This window comes from Asterias amurensis, chromosome 1, assembly GCF_032118995.1.
Source record: "Asterias amurensis chromosome 1, ASM3211899v1".
Taxonomy (NCBI): Eukaryota; Metazoa; Echinodermata; class Asteroidea; order Forcipulatida; family Asteriidae; genus Asterias; species Asterias amurensis.
Window position 1 is genome coordinate 37,329,737 of NC_092648.1, and position 19,968 is coordinate 37,349,704.

Genomic DNA, 19,968 nt, shown 5'->3' on the forward strand with positions numbered 1-19,968 from the left:
GATTGGGGGGGGGGGGGGGGGGTAAGTTTAAGTAGTTTTAAAACACCTGAAATGTTTGTGTGGTCAGAGTTGTCATGATTTGTCATCACAAAATGACAGCAAAGATTGAGATTATTGCTTCCCCCAAAAGCTAATTTCAGTTTAAAGCCTGCCTTTGAAGGATGGTTAATTTCCTTGCATTTGATTCAGTTGGCAAAGTCATTTCACTTGAAACAAATCTCAAAAGCATGATTTTTGTAGAATAAACATATTTTAAAATCATACACCTGGAATACCTTTCAAAAATATTTCAAAAGTATCAATTCATTATGCAATATATTTCCAAAGTACTTTGAAAAGTTCAACACTATGCATTTTGAACTCTTATTTTGTATACAGTATAGGGCCCTATACAGTTAAAACACTTTAAATTAAAACATATTTTGAAATAATGTTCTTTAGGCAATGACCCCTGAAGAACATTTGAATGAAGTATTTAGTTTTTTTTAAGCAATAAAATTATCATTAATCAATTATCTACTTTATTTTCTTTGGCAGATAAACAACAACATTGTATAATTATAGCAACAATAACTGTACATTTTGTTTTCTTGAAATGTGGATAATGTTTTCGTTTTCACAAGAACGTTGACTTAGGTTGTTTTTTTTACCAAAGGAAAAAAATAAAAAACACTTCAGAATATGGCTTGGCCATAAAACCCCCATAACATTTTAATAAAAGTACTTTGATTTACAATCATATCAGCTAACATTCATAACTGCAATTAAAATTTAAAACTACATTATTAGGACTGTCAGTGTCTTAAGTTCCCCATAGAGAATTTCCATTGTTGTGTTAGTATTCTCCTTTCACACGTCTGGATTGTTAGTCCTTTTGTTTTTGTTTCTTTACTATCTATACACAGATTTGTATCATGAAGTTTGAAGACTCGACCACCATCAGCTTGGTCCCATTTCTACAAAATAAACGAGGGGAAAAAGTTATCATTAAACCACAATTTTGTTGATGAGAAACAACTGATCAGAAGTAGTGGTATAAATATTTGTGTGCAAGGTACATTTTAAAGTAGGATTTGAGGTACAAATCAGGAAAGCAACCTGAACAAATCTTATCCAGTAATCTATGCCATGTACATGTACTATTCACAACTACACTTTTGCATACTAGAGTCTGATAACAGTATTAAATTCCCAACACAAGATGTAAATAGTTTGCCATCGTTAGGAACTGTTGTGCTGCCTAGTTTTTGTGTAGTGGTGGTAATGAGATTTTTGATTTCTGTCTATTTTCCTTTCATAACTCTTTTTATGTAATTTCGCACAATTTGATCCGCTGAAAAAATTGTAAGCCCAACATTTTAAAACTTTACATTTTTATGAATTATCATGGTTTAAACATGACATAAAATAAAATTTAAATTACAATTGAAGTGGATTCTGAATTAGCATCTGTGGTTTGGTTACCGGTTATTATGCAGTAAAGCACAGGCTGCCCTTAGCAACGGTCACAGGTTTCAGTCACAGCAGTCAATTTAAACTTGGACTAACTTTTTAATTACTGAAGGGTGTCTGGTGCCCAGACCTTGACCTACCTGATAACTATGATAGCCATGACAGTTTTTTAATACTATAGGTGAACCAGACTCTGCATTTCCAGCTGTCATACAGAGATCTGTGTGTTTGATTAACTTCTCTTTGGTGTAGGAAAACTCCTGTAGGGAAAAAACATCACCAAGAAACACTATTACCAAATCATCAAGATCATGTTAAAGTTGAAGGGAAAATACATCAGTGGTTTGTGAATTCATTCCTACTCTCTAGTTTTCAAATTAACACAGCATACTTTTAGGAAAACACTGACAGCGCAAAGGGACCTCACAGTGACAATTTTAACACTCGTCCGCCTGAGAGAACTCAAGTGGCTTTGTTGACCTCCAGATAAATGGCTAATGATCAGGTGGACATTAAGATGGGAAAGATGTGCCATCTTATTAATACAGATCTGCTGGGTGATGTAAGGGTAGCTCCAAAAGATGAAGATGTTTTAGAGACTTGGCTAGAGAACTTTGCAAGCTGTGGCCAGTGAAGATGCATATTATCCCTGTGGTGTTTGGAGCCATTGGCACTAATCCAAAGGCACTGGAACAACAGTGTATGGATCCTAGGAATGTAGCTCAGTTCATGAGATACTGACACAACAAAAAGGGAAATAAGATATTTCTTGGGCAATAAGTACTAAACTTACTTGATTCCCTCCACTATTGTGACATTCATAAAGTCCTAATGTACCATCCTCTGTATGTCCTAGTGTATCCATACACATTGAACCTTGTTGTATTGCTCCAAATGCTAGATCCTGTTTGTCTGGAACTCTGCAAAGAAAAAGAGAGTCAAATCAGTCCTTAAAATAGATCCTTCATCATCTTCTCTTTAAAGCATCTTCAGTTCAACTTTTTTTTGAAAGTTGTGTCTTTAAATAAAGAATTTGCAATAGGGCCAACATTTATTAGGTCTTTTGAAAACAAAAGAGCTTTTGATGTTTTTTAAGCCTTGGGGTTGATACATCAGAACATTAACCGTTTTAATATTATACAGTAGCTAATGTCAATTAAGCAGTTTACAATTGCCAATGTTCTCGTTTAATTCTTATATAAGCTATCATTCTCTCATCCCCTGAGTTTCCAGTCTTTGACTTCAACCCTGGACCCACTCATCAAATTAACAACCCTTTTGGAGCATATTTAATTAAACTCCAAAGTCACTACACTCAGAGGTATATTCCTGGGTTTTCACCAGCTAGTTATTATCCTCTTATGAATTGCTACAATGCACAATCATAAAAAGTCTTAAGACCACGCTGTAAAAACAGGGTTTATTGACACAAATTAATTTGCACAGTCTCCTGGTGGAAACCCCCCATGGCTGTTAATGTCTTTAGAATATTAAATATATCAGACGGGCTGCAGTACTTCATGAATGATTTAGATTTCAAACAAGTAGGTCCGCTGGGCTATGTATGGGATATTAATTTGAGTTGGGAATTCCTTAACACCTAGGGGTATGTGTGCTTATGATGCAAAAAGTGTTTTTAATGATTGATGACAAGGGTCTGGATTAGTTGGGAGAGGCAGGGTCCAGACCAGATGGGTTGTACACATAGAGTTATATATAAGAACTAGAGAGCACACTGGCCTAAATACGCGCCCCGGCATGCGCTTATGCCGCCATTTTCTACGTTGACAAAACAGCTATCTCACAGCGTGTGTTTGTGCGGCCATTTTGTAAGTTGAACAAACAGCGTCGCGTGAGCGTTTAATAAAAAAAAACTCAAACGTGTATTTCATATTCAACGCGCGTGTATAATGACGCGCTTGTCATCTTGCGGTCCCGTGGCGTTTGTGCACGAAGCATCACTCGTGCGCCCTCTAGTTCTTATATATGATCTTAGTAAGGAGAGGCAGGGTAAAGACCAGATGGGTTGTACATGATCTTTGTATGTTTGATCATGGAGGAATAAGTACATGCAGATTGATTCTAAATTCATTGCATATGAGTTTTTTTATGCCTCAATAATATAAAGTGACTGTAGCTCAAGACTAATAATGATAACCACTTCTACATGTACACAACTTTTATATAGTGTGTTTTCTATGGGTATCTACATCAGGCCTTATTAAATAGCCCCTTATATACAAGGTGAATTAGCACAACCTGCAGCCAACTATACCAGAAACACAAGAACGACAGTGGCATTACCAAAACCCTTGACCTCCCCTCTTGCCCCCCCCCCCAAAAAAAAATAGAAATTCAGAGTGTTTTTTTTTAACAAACTCTAGGTATTCGGTTTCCGGGAGTAAAAGCCTGGTGTGAAAAACAAATATTGCAACTTGCTTTGTTCTCAAAACTTGTAATAAATGATCAAAATTACACAAAATTTTCAAAACAACATGATGGCGTCATCATGCTGTCAATTTGAGTTCAAGAAGTTAGTGTCCTTGACTAACAATACACCAAGTTTCACCTCAGTCGAACTTTTGGTTTGGCAGAAAAATAACTTTGAAAAGTGCACCTTTAAAGCAGTACCACATGACACATGATGACCTCATCAAGCTAAGACGCCACAGATAAGTTGCTATTATGAAGGAGATTATGTATACCAATTTTGAAACAATTGTCATAAACTCTGCCACAGACATAAAGTAGAAGTGTATTTTGAGATGAGTTTAATCTGCTGCTAGAGGGCGCTCTTACATTTAGTGACGTAATTGGTATTATTTTTTTAAACCAAACCTTTGCCAGAGTTGTACATGTGTATTAAGCAATGGTAAAGCATCAAAAGGTGTACATATCAACCTAAGTTTCATTAAATAACGCATTTTCAAAGTATATTACAGGTATTTCCAGTTTAGACAGGTCAAAAGGTCACAAGAAGGTCACCAACGTATCCATTTTTGTAAAGTATGTAAAGCCCTTTAATATGATGTATAGATTGCCAAAATAGCTTGTTTGGTTAAGGAAATAATATGAACTAATGAAATATTGACGACTTCAGAAGAGACTGTACCGTAAGGGAACTGTATGTTGAACACGCCTTGAATGAAGACTATTAATTATACGCGAAGCATCGCGCTCTATGGGTGAGCACTGGAGCGTGACTCAACACTGTTTTATGTGTAAAATCTTTACGCACGACCAATGGTCGAATTTTTCAACCTCAATTTTGAACCGGAAGACAAGGTCAAAATGGGGTCATGTCTGTGAGGCGTTTACAGAGTTTTTAATTACCTTTCCGATGATGTATCGATTGTAAGAATCCGTCATGTGGATCAAAAGTTATGATTTGTTTAAATAATAAACTTTGAATTTTCATAACTCAAGAATGGATGACGTCATCATGCATATCTTATACATTTTTCCTCTCCTAGTAAATATCTAACTACATGTATGTGCGAAGTTTCAAATTCATACGAGTTTGGAAAAGTTGTTTTGTAAGGGGACAAGGGACGCTTTTAAGAAGAAGAAGAAGTATAAAGAAAAAAAAGAAGAAAAAAAAACGAACAAAAATAAGATGTTCCGGGCCGTTGCCCCGAACACCTAAAAAAAAAAATGAGATTGCTCCATTAAATATACACCCACTCCCATGAAAATGTCTGGTTAGTCCATGGAGGAAGAAAATTTTTCTTCCTACATGGTTACACTACAGAGCAAGCCCCTTGTCGCCACACTGCACTTATGGCTTTGTGGGTTCTTTCTGTGATATTTTTTTGTAACACACTGCACTTTGCATCTCATTTAAAGGAGAATTAATAGTGGCCAAATGCCCTGCTTAAGGACTAAAGTGCCACGAACGGGACTCAAACCCACACTCAATGATCGGCTTCTTCCTCAATGGTTTAACAACCAAGTAAGTGTCAGTTTATTTTAAGCAACCACTTGAAGCATTAGAACCATTCCATTTAAACTGTATGCACATGATATGGCGCCATGACATAGATTGGAATCACACAACCAACAGGCAGAGTCTACTACAGATCAATTATGCAATGAGAACTAACTGAAAATACTCTTCATGGGTGTGAAAAAAATGACTTGGTAATAAGAGACCGTTTGTCAATTCCACAATAATTCCCTTTTTACGGAGTGCTATAATTCCATATGACAAGACAACAAAACTATCAGAGTCTTTATCCATCATGCAATACGTAATGGGATGATCTAGTTAATACTGGTGAACATAAATTGTTATGCACAGGAAAGTTTGTGTGTATATCGCATTGAACAAAGTTTGTGTTTATTTTTACAAACAGTAATGACCTTGCTAGAAGTGACTTTAGTGTTGGGCTGTCAAATATCGCCTTACACTTCACAAATAACTAATAACAATCATACTTGGTTTGATGTCAGGAAAGATAAATTGAAACATAATGTATGAAAGGAATACAAATCATTGCAAACCAAAACAACGATAGTACCAAAATAGACATGATGTGTACACATGTAGGTGTGTGCTGGAAACACAAAGCAAAATATACTTCAGGGATGTGGACAAAAAGCTTCCAGTGATAGCGAAAGGCTCCACATTGAATTGTCTACTTCTGCTGAACAACAAGAATAGAATACAAAGAATTCTGAGCAGTCTGCGTCTGCTGTTGACGCCCTCTATGTCAGCTGTGGACATAGAGTACCAATACCACATGGAATACCTATGTGACAAAATGAGCCAGATCAACCAATGAGAAAGAAGACATCCGTGTAAGGACCAAACACTCAGTAAAGGTTGAATAACATCAATGTTTTGGAAGAGTAATTCCCATTATTTAGTTTCTATTGAACAAAAGGAAACAACATAAGCTCCACCACCTCCAGTAGTCTAGCATTCTCCTGAAGACGAGCAGAGTATACTGTTCGAAATGTCGAGACCAAACCGGCTCTTTTCAGAGCCACCACTCCTTCAAAAGAGTTTTTACCCACGGTTGTACCGGCAAGTTTACTATTAATATTTATATTTATAGTTGCTCTTAAAAGGAAACACAATGATGTTTTATCATGTATTTTGGGCACATTCACGTACAATGTACAGTATTCACGTACAAACAGTTACTTTTAAAGTCTGAAATGAGCTTTTTTAATACAACTGTACTGGGTGTCTCAAAAAAAACATACACTTTTGAAATGGCTGCCGAATAATAAAGTTTACGATTCTATGGGAAAAGGTTTATATCTATATGGATAGCTTATGGTCTCAACTTTCATATGACACCAATGAGAAGTCCGAAAATATTTCATGCCTGGGTGAGCACTGCTCACCTTTGTGAAGGGTATGCAAAATTAGGTTGGGCAGGAATTAGCCTTCCAATTTGTGAGCTTACAAAATTGAGAGAAATTCATGATCAATGTTGCGACCAGTTTGGGTTTGCTGAGTGAATTTTATGGTTTATGCATAATTGAACAGGAATTGCATTTTTTTTTTCATGTTGCATTTTAACTTTCTCTGGTAGACTCAGTGGTGTGTTCATTGGAGTCAGGATGGGGTGATGTTACTTGTGCAATTTCCATGTTACAAAGTTGGGTTTTTCACATCTGTGACTTTGAAAAAAAAACCTCTCCCCACATTTCAGTTATTGTAAGATTAGTTGAACATTTCATTGATTTTTCTTAATAACCAGATGGGGATTAAAGCCATTGGACCCTTTCGGTAAACAGTGTTGTCCAAGGCCCACACTTTGTGTACCACAACTTCTATATCAAATAACAAACCTGTGAAAATTTAGGCTCAATCGGTCATCGGAGTCGGGAGAAAACAACGGGAAAACCCACCCATGTTTCCGCGCGTTTCGCCGTGTCATGACATGTGTTTAAAATAAATCTGTAATTCTCGTTAACGAGAATTTATATTGTTTTGCTGTTTTCTCAAAAAGTAAAGCATTTCATGGAAAAATATTTCAAGAGAAGTCTTTCACCATTGCCTTCTGTAAACCCTGTAAGTTATTTGTAAATCTGTGAACTTTTTTTTCTGAACCGAAAGGGTCCAATGGCTTTAAGTAAATTGATAATTCCAATACAGTTTGTTAAAACAAGGAATGTAAAAGATGTTGGCTACTTATTCTTCAGGTTACCCATTGACCTGAAGTAGCCGACATCTTGAATTGGATTTTGTAAGCTACAAAGGACTTGCCTCTCACAAAGGGAAGGCTAATTAGGCGCAACCTAATTTTCATACCCATCACACAAAAGTGAACAGTGCTCACCCAAGCATGAATTATTTTTCGGACTTATTGATGTCAGATGAAAGTTGAGACCATAAGCTATTCGTAAACCTTGTACGCTTCTTTTTTCCCAGAATCATATACTTTTTATTCGGCAGCCATTTCAAAAAGTGTATAGTTTGTTTTGAGACACACAGCATTTAAGATTAAAACATTTCTCTTGAGCTTTGGTACTGGTACAAACTTTATATTAAGCACTGAATTTGAAGATGGAAAATAATATAGTTCAATGCCTACAAGTATCAACCCCGTCCTTAATGCCAAATAATCATATTATTTTAAAGTTTCAACAAACAAAAGTATGATAAAAAAATGCTACTGCACTGCTGTTAAATCTTTCAGACTCTATTTTCATTGTGGCAGAATGGCTGAAGCAATGTGTCAAGTTGTCAAGCTAGACCGGTCCCATCGGTGAAGTGTAAAAAGCATCCGTTAAATTATGTACATGGATGAAGAATGGGACCAGGCGCAGCTTGGAATAGCTAGGCAGGGAAGAGGCTGAAGGAGCTCCAACCACACTCATTTCCCCAACCCTCAAGGTGTCAAGCCTACACTGTCCGCTTCTTTAAAGATACATATAACAACCAGAGGTTTGTCGGCATCACTTGAAAATTAACATTTGAAGTGTGTGTTTACTAAAAACTTGAGAATGAAAGAGGAATTTTTTTCCAAATTAAAATGATTTATTTACCCTATTGTAATTGGACTAGTCACATTTAAAATGTTAAAGTATAAATGTTTGAGTAACATATCATAACAATTATGTAAAACAAGAGGTAGTTGCCTCTTTGAATAATGAAGTGTTTTGTGTAACGAAGGATAATTACATTTGAAACAAAACATTCTTTCAGTTAAGTTGCTTCGGCTAAAACATATTCAGATTAACTAACTGAACCTTCTCTGAAACAAGAGCCTGAAAATTTCTCATGGCCATCCCTTCAAACAAATGTACACAGATTTTACCAAACTTGTTTTGCATAAAACAGACCTGTTTTATTTCCACAAGCAGGAGAAACAACTCCCTAAGAGCTCCATGCTATGAATAATTTTACAAATCTCCCTTTCTGCAAAGTAATCCCTCATTATCATTTGTAAAGCCTGTTTTCAAAAAGTAAATAACATCACAGCTATAGTTGCTTATTTTGATTAACAAAGACCGATACAGACGGGAACAAAATCCAAGACGAAACACAAACAACTATTGTTGTTTTCATTCAAACAAGATGAAATGTTCCAAGATTGGTCTTAGTGTAGTGTGGGTAGGTTGAAAACTGGAGAATGAGAGTTAATCCAAACCTTTTAAAGACACTGGACACTGTTGGTAATTGTCAATGACCAGTCTTCTCACTTGGTGTATCTCAACATATGCATAAAATAACAAACCTGTGAAAATTTGAGCTCAATTGGTCATCAAATTTGCGAGATAATAATGAAAGAAACAATGACCATGTCACATGAAGTTGTGTGCTTTCAGATGCTTAATTTTGAGACCTCAAAATCTAAATCTGAGGTCTCAAAATCAAATTTGTGGAAAATCACTTCCTTCTCAAAAACTACATTACTTCAGAGGGAGCCGTTTCTCACAATGTTTTATACTATCAGCTCTCCATTACTCGTTATCAAGTCAGGTATTATGCTAAAAATAATTTTGTGTAACTACCAATAGTGTCCTCTGCCTTTAAGATGTTCCATTAGCAACATGATAGGAAAGTAAGTCTTAATGAGACAGTAAGCCTTAAAGAGAAATGTTATATTGACGTCTCCTAAACAGGATGAAGTTTTCTCTTATTTAGCATTTTGTTATTCCGCTCCGAACTTATCTTGGATTAAAGTGAATGAAGTGAGTTCTCTACTTTGCTTTCATTAAAGAAATCTTGAGACTGTCCTCCTACACAAAAATCAGAATGGTCAAACTCTGTAACTCTTTGGTCCCACACATCATGAAAACATGAGCAATCACAGATCTGCAAATAGCAGTATGCTTCAAAAGAGGAGTCTGCTTTTAAATTGAACATTGTGCCTATCATTGTTTCAGTAGTTATCAGTCTGCCAGAAGCAATGTTTCAATTGACCAACTAAATACAGGGTAATCTACATTGAAAGTAGTCTGGTATAGGGAGGCCATGAACTGGTATTTATAAGTAAAGCTGACTTAAGCTCCATTTAAAAAATATATATATTCCTGCTTGTTTTGATCTTTTGGAAATTGACTGAATAATTCATTATTTGCAAAACAGGTGCACATTAGAAAGGTTCACATGGAGGCAACTTTTATATTGTCTAAGGTTATTTTTGTAACAAGTCTTTTGAGAACAGGCAGAAGTCACTCAACAAGAAAACTATATTAACCTTCCATCAGGTGATGACAGCCATGTTAGTCAGGAAAAATATAGAACAGTCATAAAGCACTTTGATGACTGTGTTTGAAACAAGTTTTCAAAGCAACTTCACCAGTTGAAAAAATACCAATTTCAGGCAAGGTTGACATACAGTAAGACACATTCAAAACAAAGGAGATAGTCAAAGCTGTACTGACAAAAAAACAGAGGGGCCCATGTAACCCTGAAATACACAACCCTCCTGACAGTGCAAAATTAATTGAAAGGATTAACCCAACTTCCAATAAGTTGACAATCATCAAGGGAAGACTATTCTTTGCTCCCCACTCCGCCTACCCTACTCCCACTGACATACATGTTCCTGCCAACAACCCACTCCAACTGACAACACAACATCTGGATGTAGCTACATTAAACATTCAGTGTGCCCAACAGGTGTTGAATCAAGTTGATAAACTGCTTCTACTCCCTCTCAACATTCCCATACACGTATGCCCTACTTACAGTAGTTGTGCTTTCTTTATGACTGAAGTAACAATGTTTTCTTTACGACTGAAGTTACAATGTTTTCTTTACGACTGAAGTTACAATGTTTTCTTGCTTGTGGTGGACATGAGCTTCAGCCAATGCAAATTGATTCTCATGTTCTAGAATTGCTGATGCAAAGACTGATCCACAAAGGTTAAATAAATGAGGTCACATTAGAAGACGACCGGGTAAAAGCTGCTTTAAATATGGAATATTTCAGACTTGTTAATATCCAAATGACTGTTCTTCAAATTTTTATTCGATACATAGGTTTGAAGCATTTTTTTGTTATTTCATATATGATGAAGGGGGGTACATTAATTTCTTCAACACTCGTGCAACTAAAACCAACACTGAATACAAGACTAACTGGAGCCGATACAAATGGATGCTTATCTAGAATAACCATGGTTTTGTAACAAGGGAATACAATAGTGGTGACAAGGTTTTAAATGGCAGGACCATAGCCAAGCAAGATAAAGAATGAGCCTTAAGAGTGCGTACAAATACATCTTAAATTAAGTATCAGTATTGATTGTGTGATGCACTATTAGCATCCGAGTAAGGTTATGCACTAACACCTGTAAGTCTATAAGCAGCCAAAACACAACAGCCAAATGGTCACTGCAACTGGTCTTAAACAGCACCAACACAATACAAAGTAACCATGTAATGTAAACACCTTTCAACCAATAGGACTACCTAAACTCTGCCTGGGGATATTTGTTGATAACCAGACAATCATCAGCCGGTTATTGTTCTATATGAAACCACACTGCATGATAACCAGACAATCATCAGCCGGTTATTGTTCTATATGAAACCACACTGCATGATAACCACCCTGTCATCAGCTAGTTATTGTACAGCATGATAACCATCCAGTAATCATATTCACTCTTTTTAGATAATTAAACAGTTTGAGGCTTTACATCTTCACCTCAGGAGGTGCACTGTTCAATTAGAGCATAGGGCAATGATTAGAGCCATGGAGGTAGACTTCGGAGCTAAGGATCAGACTCAAGGTCATACGGTCCTCTATCGTGTCAGTCAATTTGACTATGCGTCATTAAAGTACACACTTGATGATAATTATGGATTTATTCATATAGGCAATAAGGCAGTTGAAAACATCTTGGGTTTATGTTACATGCGTGACACTTCTACTGATTGGCTATAAATAGGATTCTTAATTACTGTTTCATTTATGGATGCAATTATCTCTCTTTAGTCTAGCCATTGTTCTCATGAGAAACCTGACTGTTAAAAACATGTAAAACCCATTATCACTTTTTTTTTTTTTTTTTGGGGGGGGGGAGATATTTGCAAAAACACCTGATTCGGTTTTGTTTCAGGGTAATGTTTTCAAGAGTTCAACCGTAAATATTTGAAACGCTGTATATTTAAATTGGATGTAAATTCACGGATTGAAATTCATCCCCACTAACAAACAATGAAGATTTCAAATGTTCTCTACTCAATTCTGAACTGTTCTCTACTCAATTCTGAAATGAAAAACTGAACTCTGCACACTTTATGGGAAATTTTCACGCTTCACACTCCAGGAAATCTTTTTTAATCTATCCTTGAGTCCAAAAGGTTTTAATAAATGGATGTGGAGGTCCTATGTAGATTATCTAGAGCGTTTCAGAAAGACTCTGCTAAGGTTGAAGCATTTATACCACACTAACCTCTATTAACCAAATATCACAACTACTACATTCAAAGTGTATTTCCAGTTACTCTAATTGATTCAATTACCTGTAGATTTCAAGAATTGTTTAAGAAAGAAATTCAACCCAGCGCTTGATCCAAGTGAATTGCACATTGCAGCTATACGATTGCAACAATTCACCTCTGTTAAATGATATTGATAATGATGTATCCTTTGCAATGATGTATCCTTTGCAATGATGTATCCTTTGCAATTCTTAAATATTAACATTAACTATGTAACTGTTGTATTGACTATTTGTATATGTATACATTTTATTCACCAACAAAACAAATTACCCTGTTAAGGACAATTAAATTAGTGAACGTGTAGTTAGTACATCCTGACTTACCTTAATTCTGGATATACATTTTCTAGATACCAACTGAATGGCTTGCATTGTAACTGTGAACGTGTAGTTAGTACATCCTGACTTACCTTAATTCTGGATATACATTTTCTAGATACCAACTGAATGGCTTGCATTGTAACTGTGAACGTGTAGTTAGTACATCCTGACTTACCTTAATTCTGGATATACATTTTCTAGATACCAACTGAATGGCTTGCATTGTAACTGCTCTCGCAAATCAACTCGACCTTTTATACTGAAATAAAAGAAATCAAAACATAAAAGATTAAGATAAACTGTGATCGATAAAAGCAACATTTGTTTGGTTCTGAAATCATACTGATCAAAATTGCTAAGCACAGGAAAATCATACTTAGCACATATGGGTTACCAGCAAAACTACTGTTACATTTACGGTACTTGCGACTGGTTCCCTGCAAACTATGTACTTTGAAGAAAAAACTGCTTTTATCTTTATTGTTATCAATAAAATCCTTCCCTAAAAGTTACCACTGGGCAACATTAATGGACCCCCATTATTAAGCTATTATGTTGAACACTATGCAACCAAGCTCAAGCCAACAACAACTCATACCCTACAAATTAATGGGTGTTTATCAAAACAGCTCAAATTGATTTTCCCCATCTACGATGTGAATGAATTTATACCAACAGCTAGAAGTGTCTTACTCAATAAAAGCCTCTAATAATATCCGGAGACAAGTGATCTAAGGGTCACGATAAACAGGTTTGCTCCCCTGCAGAGTGTGACACTGTGAGGGCCTTTCTCTATGGTGAGGGTAATAAGAGTTAGATCAGCATCTTATCTTGGTTCTTCAAGACAGGGTTAATGTGGAGTCAAACCACAAGTGCTTCATAGCTTCAGATATCAGACCGTCCGTGCCTTCTTGGAAGCTAAACTTAAAGAGAGAATTGTCATTTGTGGTGGATGGGATGTGAACCAGAAACCCAGCATTTTGCATGTTTTGGAGCATGCAGGGCCAAATTTCATAAAGCTGTTGAGCAGAAAATACTGCCTATCTTTCCCAAGCAAAAAATAAGTGGGGCACCAGTTGCAACAGTGTTAAAGCCATTATACACTTTCGGTAAACAGTATTGTCCAAGTCCCACACTTCGTGTATCACAACTTATATATAAAATAACAATCCTGTGGAAATTTAGGCTCAATCGGACATCGGAGTCGGGAGAAAATAACGGGAAAACCCACTCCTGTTTTCGCGCGTTTCGCCGTGTCATGACATGTGTTTATAACAAATCCGTAATTCTCGTTAACGAGAATTTATATTGTTTTACCGTTTTCTCAAAAAGTAAAGCATTTCATGGACTAATATTTCAAGAGAAGTCTTTCACCATTACCTTCTGTAAACCCTGTAAATTATTTGTAAATCTGTGAACTTTTTTTTTTTTTCCCTGTACCGAAAGGGTCCAATGGCTTTAACTTTATGGAAGTTTACCCAGTTTCTGCTAAGTAAGATGTGTCTGTGATTAGCCCATGTTTGTGCGTACAGGATTCATGAAATTGAACCCAGGCCAAAAAAGTAAACACATTATTTCTGATACTCTGGAATAGTGAAGATTTCCTTGGAGTTTGAACCAAGTTTGAACCATATATAATCCTTCATGTCAAGCAGAGTAATTTATAGTACAATAACTTAGAATCGCTTTCTCTAATTTGTCTCCGGAGACTACATCTTCTCGAAATACCAAACATTTGTAGACGAGTTCATAACGAAGACCTGCTGTTTACTGTCTACCCCTAGCGAGGTTTAACCCCAATAATGATGCTAATAATAATGGTATGTAATAAAACAGACAATATGACCTCCATATCTAATTTCCAATTTATCTATGGAAACATTAATTTAACATCTACTTGAAAAAGGTCACTCATTTATGATCTTTTATAATCGGTAAAGCATTCCTTCTGACATGCTTGATAAATTGATGTTGAGTGAAGGAAAGATGTGCACATTGCAGACACAGCTCAATGATGGAGTAAAGACAGACTTAGAGTAGTTACTAAAAGGACAAAGATGGGCCTTACAAAGGCATTCTATGGCTATAGTTATTAGTAATTTATTGTACCTGATCCCTTTCATAAACCTTTTTAACAAAGTTGAGGTACATGTACAGTAGAGCACTTTTTGTAAGTAAAATTAATCAATCAGTTGTTTAATGAATCCTTTCATTAAATGCATCAATCCAACAGTCTTTGCTCATAGCACCAGAGACAATGTGACAACTGTTACCAAGCTGTACTCTGTTGAAATCTGCCGCAGTGTGCTCTTAGCAATAATTGGTAAGGAGTGATGTCATAAGCAATTTGACCTTTGACATCCCACCTTTTTCATAATAGACTGTGCAAGTCTCGCCTGTAGCGAAAACGAGAACTTAATTCGAAAAAAAATATACTTTTGTTCAAAACCAAATTGTATTGAAATTGTTATTTGTTAAAAAATTCTTAAAGATTATTATTTTTAATGTACTTTTTGTATAATAATTATTTTAATTTGTGTACATAATAATTGTTTTGTTTAAATTAACGTAAAAATTATACATTTATCGGGACAAGGATCACTGTTCGACATCGACCTGGATGGTTTTTCTAATAAACCCCGTTTGTGAATCACGTCCAATTAGTGCGATCATCACATAGGTTCAGCGATAATGGGAACGTCAATTGGGTAATATTCTTAATTGTTTAGAGTAAACCGGAAACTGGAGGTCAAGTTTTTTTCTTTAGTTTTCTTCGTTAATTTGTTGAATTGATTTTATTTTTCTGTTCTTAATCACTTATTTTTACATTCCCAAGAACATACTCACTTTTTAGAGTCATAACTTATGTTAAACTAAAATTATTGACAGAACAAAATCTCCCCAACGTAAAACTCCATTAGGTTGGGACCACAATGGTCCCGGAAGTTCAATTTCTCGCGAGACTTGCACAGTCTAAGGCAGGAAGTTATGTCATTGTCAGAGGTCAGATTTTCTACAGTTAACTCTTTTAGAATAAATAAAACTAAAGTGAACACTGGATTATGCACATTGAAGGAGACTCTTGTGTGGTATTGAAGATTTTTTTACGTCCTACAAATGCATTAATGGAAAGACAAATCCCCCAAACATTAATCGCTTCTTGGAATAAAAAATTATGTAATTTTTTTATCAGAAATATTGCCAAGTTTGTCCTCAACAAATTTCTTCATATGAAGCTAGTAAGTAGAGAACACACCTTCAGCCCTTCCGTTATTGCACAGAATTCAATACTCTAAGAAAAAGCAGTACAAATATTTGCCAACAGCAAACTTTATCTAACAAAATCATTCAGTACTAGAAACTCAAGTGCCTGAAACTCTAAGACAGTTCGAGTAAAATTGGAGCAATCTAAGGAGCCAAAGATTGATACAAAAACCCCAAGACAATATCCTGATTGCTTGAGGTTGTTATGACTATCCGACCAATCTTATATTCCCAAGATGGTTCCTGAGATAACGCAACAGAAAAGAGACTCGGAGGAAAACAAAAGAAACAGAAGTCTTAAGATAATGAGAGGAGACACGAGGAGAGAGAATAATAGTTTACCTTCCGTAGGGCACGTTACGAGCCGAAGGCACAGCGGCATAATAAAACTGTTTGTATTCATCCATCCAAACCTCAGCGGCTCTCTTGGTATTCCTACAAATCAAAACATCAAACATCAATAGGAATATTCAAGGATGAAAATACAACACAACTGTAGTTCATACAAACGTAAGTTAACTAACAACCCGATGAAAATACAACACAATTGTAGTTCATATAAATGTAAGTTAACTAACAACCGGATAATGTTATAAATGATCACAAAAGTCAACTTCTAACAAACAAATTTCTTCCATTTTGATATGACAGCGTTACCATGGCCTTTTATGTTAACAAATGTGGAACAGTAGCAAGTTAATACAAATTAAGTTTGCTATTAAAATAAAACACTTTGACCTATTTCCCAGTCCCCCTCCCCCTTAAAAAAAAACATCCCCAAAAAATAATTGTTTTACTCCTCTCTGAAAATGTATAGCTTTTCGAACAAACAAAGGGAGATGCTATTCACAATTACCACATTTGAATTTTCAAACTTACTAATGTTGTGCACACCCTTTAAAAACAGACACTTATAATGAAGTGGCAATTGTACAAGGATACCTCACAGATTGAAGCCCAAATCCAATTTACTATATTTATATATTTCAAGTCTAATGACATTTCAACCACTTGACGTGAGAAGGAATTAGAAAGAGATGTCTTTCCTAGTTGTAAGCTTTCTGAGTTAATTCACACTGTCATCTGATTACATTCCATCTCCCCTCCCAACGGTTTTAATAAAAAATGACTCAATATCAGAGGCTTACATTTTACATCAAAGTCTAATCTCGATTTACGTTCCAATCTTCAATATATCAAGCATGAGCCTCATTCTCTAAAAATAAACAGTCAGCTCAACATCATCTCTGTGAAGGCAGCCAAGCCATGGATTGCTGACAGATTGCTTTTTCCCGATTGAAGCTTAACGAGTTATCTATCCGTATCCTACCATGTAATGGCTGCGATGGATCCATTTTTGACAGTGTAGTTGGTGATGCTTGGTATTATTAAGCATCAGAGCAGATGGCGAAAGCATCATGTGTATGTTACTGTGTATGTTACTGATTAATGCACACATGGTTGCAGATTGTTGGCACTATGTTCCACATTTAGGACTGAAATAAGCTCAGGCTGCTGTACTTAACGAGACCGTGACAGGTTCATAAGGCTTTCACTGTAGGGGGAAACCTGTCTCCATTTATTTCCTAAAGATCTCCCGGTACTGGTTTCAACAGACAGTTTCATCTTAATGTCAATCAACTTGATTTTGTATGATTTCAGTCATCTTAGTTCTTTTATTTTGATATCCATGATTCAAGTTATCTTGATTTCAATCATCCCGATTTCAATCATCTTGATATCAATCATCCTGATTTCAATCATCCTGATTTCAATCATCTTGATTTCAATCATCCTGATTTCAATCATCTTGATTTTAATCATCTTGATTTCAATCATCTTGATTTTAATCATCTTGATTTCAATCATCTTGATTTTAATAATCCTGATTTCAATCATCTTGATTTCAATCATCTTGATTTCAATCATCTTGATTTCAATCTTGTTGCACCCAAATCCTGTGAAAAAACAAATTCAAAGGGACTTTTGTTTTGATTTAACAGCAAATAGTGGTGAAATCTTTCCTATAGTATCATTTACAGCAACATTTTGGGCAGCGATGAGACAACATCAAAAAGCAGGAATAATTTCCTGGTAATTGTCACTTTAAGAAACTGAGAAAAGAGTTGATCTGTAAATTTTGTTGAATCTTATTTTAGTCTAGAAAACCTTGTCAATGTTCACATATATTTTTAAAGTTAAACAATTATGTTTGTAAGGTTGCATTGAAGTAAAGATTATCACTGTTGAACTTCAGATTCAAATTATTACTGCTCATAAAAAAAGTTCAGCTAAACAGTATTATTAATCCATACCTTTGTGTTTTTAGTGTTTTTAGATGAACAAGAATAAATATAAACCAGCCAACCATTGACAGCAAGCTCAGTACATTAACATGACCATAACCTTCCTCATGTGCACATGATGAACATCTCTAATTTATGGTTCAGCTTAAAGCAACATCTTCAAGAAAAGCAGCATCTTAATTCACATCTTAATAATAAAATGAACACTATTTAAACAAATTTTATGTCAGATCATGTTTACACAAAACCCAAATTAGCATAATATCTGTTTGACTATATCTATTTGAATGTACCTTGCAAATACATTGCCACTACCTCCAGGGAATGTATACGGATGCTGCTTGCGGAACACATGTCCAACACGGCTACAAGGAATGATTTCTAGCGTTCCACCGCACTGCCACACTCTAAAAGAGATTTCTGTTGGGAAAATAGCCATATAGAGAAGGAGGGGAAAAAAAGAACAAATTAATACGCTAACTTGATTATAATAATTGCATTAGCGTGGAGGCTTGATTAGATTATTTTGCCATTTGAGTGAAGGTAATAGACACAGCTGAATTGTTACATTGAATCCCAGTGTGTTTATATTTCAACAACTAGAGGTCTATGGAATGGCTTTGCAATAAAGGGTTCATTCCTAGGCAAAGCTCTTGAACCATCGGAGTTTCAAATAGAAATATTGATTGTAAATGTTTCTCCCTCGGTGGAATTGTTCGTTGCTAATCTGGCTCAGCGATTGTAGAAAAGTTAATTATACGAACAGTTTAGTATTTGTAAACAGGGCTTGAATTCACAAAGAGCTAAGATTGATCTTAACTATGAATCACTCATAACTGTTAAGCAGACTGTGATGTCACAATACAAATCACTCTGGTAAAACTGACAACACATCTTAAGATAAATCTTAGTGTTTTGTGAAATCAGCCCCATGGCTCAATTGCACAAAGCACCCAGTCCACATAGAATCACGCCATTGGCCCGTCCACCGTTTATATTATAATCGCAGCTTATAAATAATATCTCTTTTAATGTTGTAGTAAAAAATAATGCAGTAATAATGCAGTCCAAAAAAAAAACAGGTGTGTGATCAAATCAGTCACTTGAAGTAATTCTATGTGAAGGCATTTGTCAAACAAATTCAGAAAATACAAAAAAATTAACAGCTGCAGCTGTTTCTGTGTTTGTTGGCTTTTTAAAATTGGAACAAACTCACTCTGAGTGTCTTTAAATAAAGATCTTCTTAGAAACTGACTTACATAATTCTATTTAACTTGATAGAAAGCTTGGCAAATCTCCATGTTATTAAAAACTACATTAGGACTTTGGCAATGCCTATTAAAAGTTAATGAACTAAACAGTATATGACTCATTAGGCACTGAAATTTAATACACTCTATTCCTTGCCAGTAAATATTTTATGATCTTATTTTAAAGGTGTTTAGAATGCACAAACTGCTTTTACGTTTGCTATAATATTATGTAAGGCATCATCCCTGGATTAGGGTTATAAGACTTAAGACGTTTAGCATTTTATCAACAATACAGCTTGGAGGTTGCAGGGACATTTAGTAGAAATAAATTCATGGGAAGACAAGGTTGTTTAGCCAGATCTACATATTTGACAAAAGAGGCGACTGATTGGTAAACATAATAATATAAACCATCTCCCTAAGGGTAGTCTAAAAAACCATCTGTTATT

The 19,968-nt window shown here is 35.5% G+C and overlaps 1 protein-coding gene across 1 annotated transcript in view; it reads right to left on the minus strand.

The window, feature by feature from the left end:
• Window positions 1–8: 8 nt before the first annotated feature.
• Window positions 9–19,968, minus strand: part of LOC139938944 (polypeptide N-acetylgalactosaminyltransferase 2-like) — a 75,047-nt gene continuing 55,087 nt past the window's right edge. Inside the window, exons 9-14 of the mRNA XM_071934623.1 lie at window positions 18,560–18,686; window positions 16,303–16,395; window positions 12,872–12,955; window positions 2,246–2,372; window positions 1,593–1,712; window positions 9–956 (exon numbers count right to left, since the gene is read on the minus strand). Of these exons, the coding sequence (XP_071790724.1) occupies window positions 795–956; window positions 1,593–1,712; window positions 2,246–2,372; window positions 12,872–12,955; window positions 16,303–16,395; window positions 18,560–18,686 (713 nt within the window). The 3' untranslated portion in view covers window positions 9–794. The remainder of the gene's footprint in view (window positions 957–1,592; window positions 1,713–2,245; window positions 2,373–12,871; window positions 12,956–16,302; window positions 16,396–18,559; window positions 18,687–19,968) is intronic.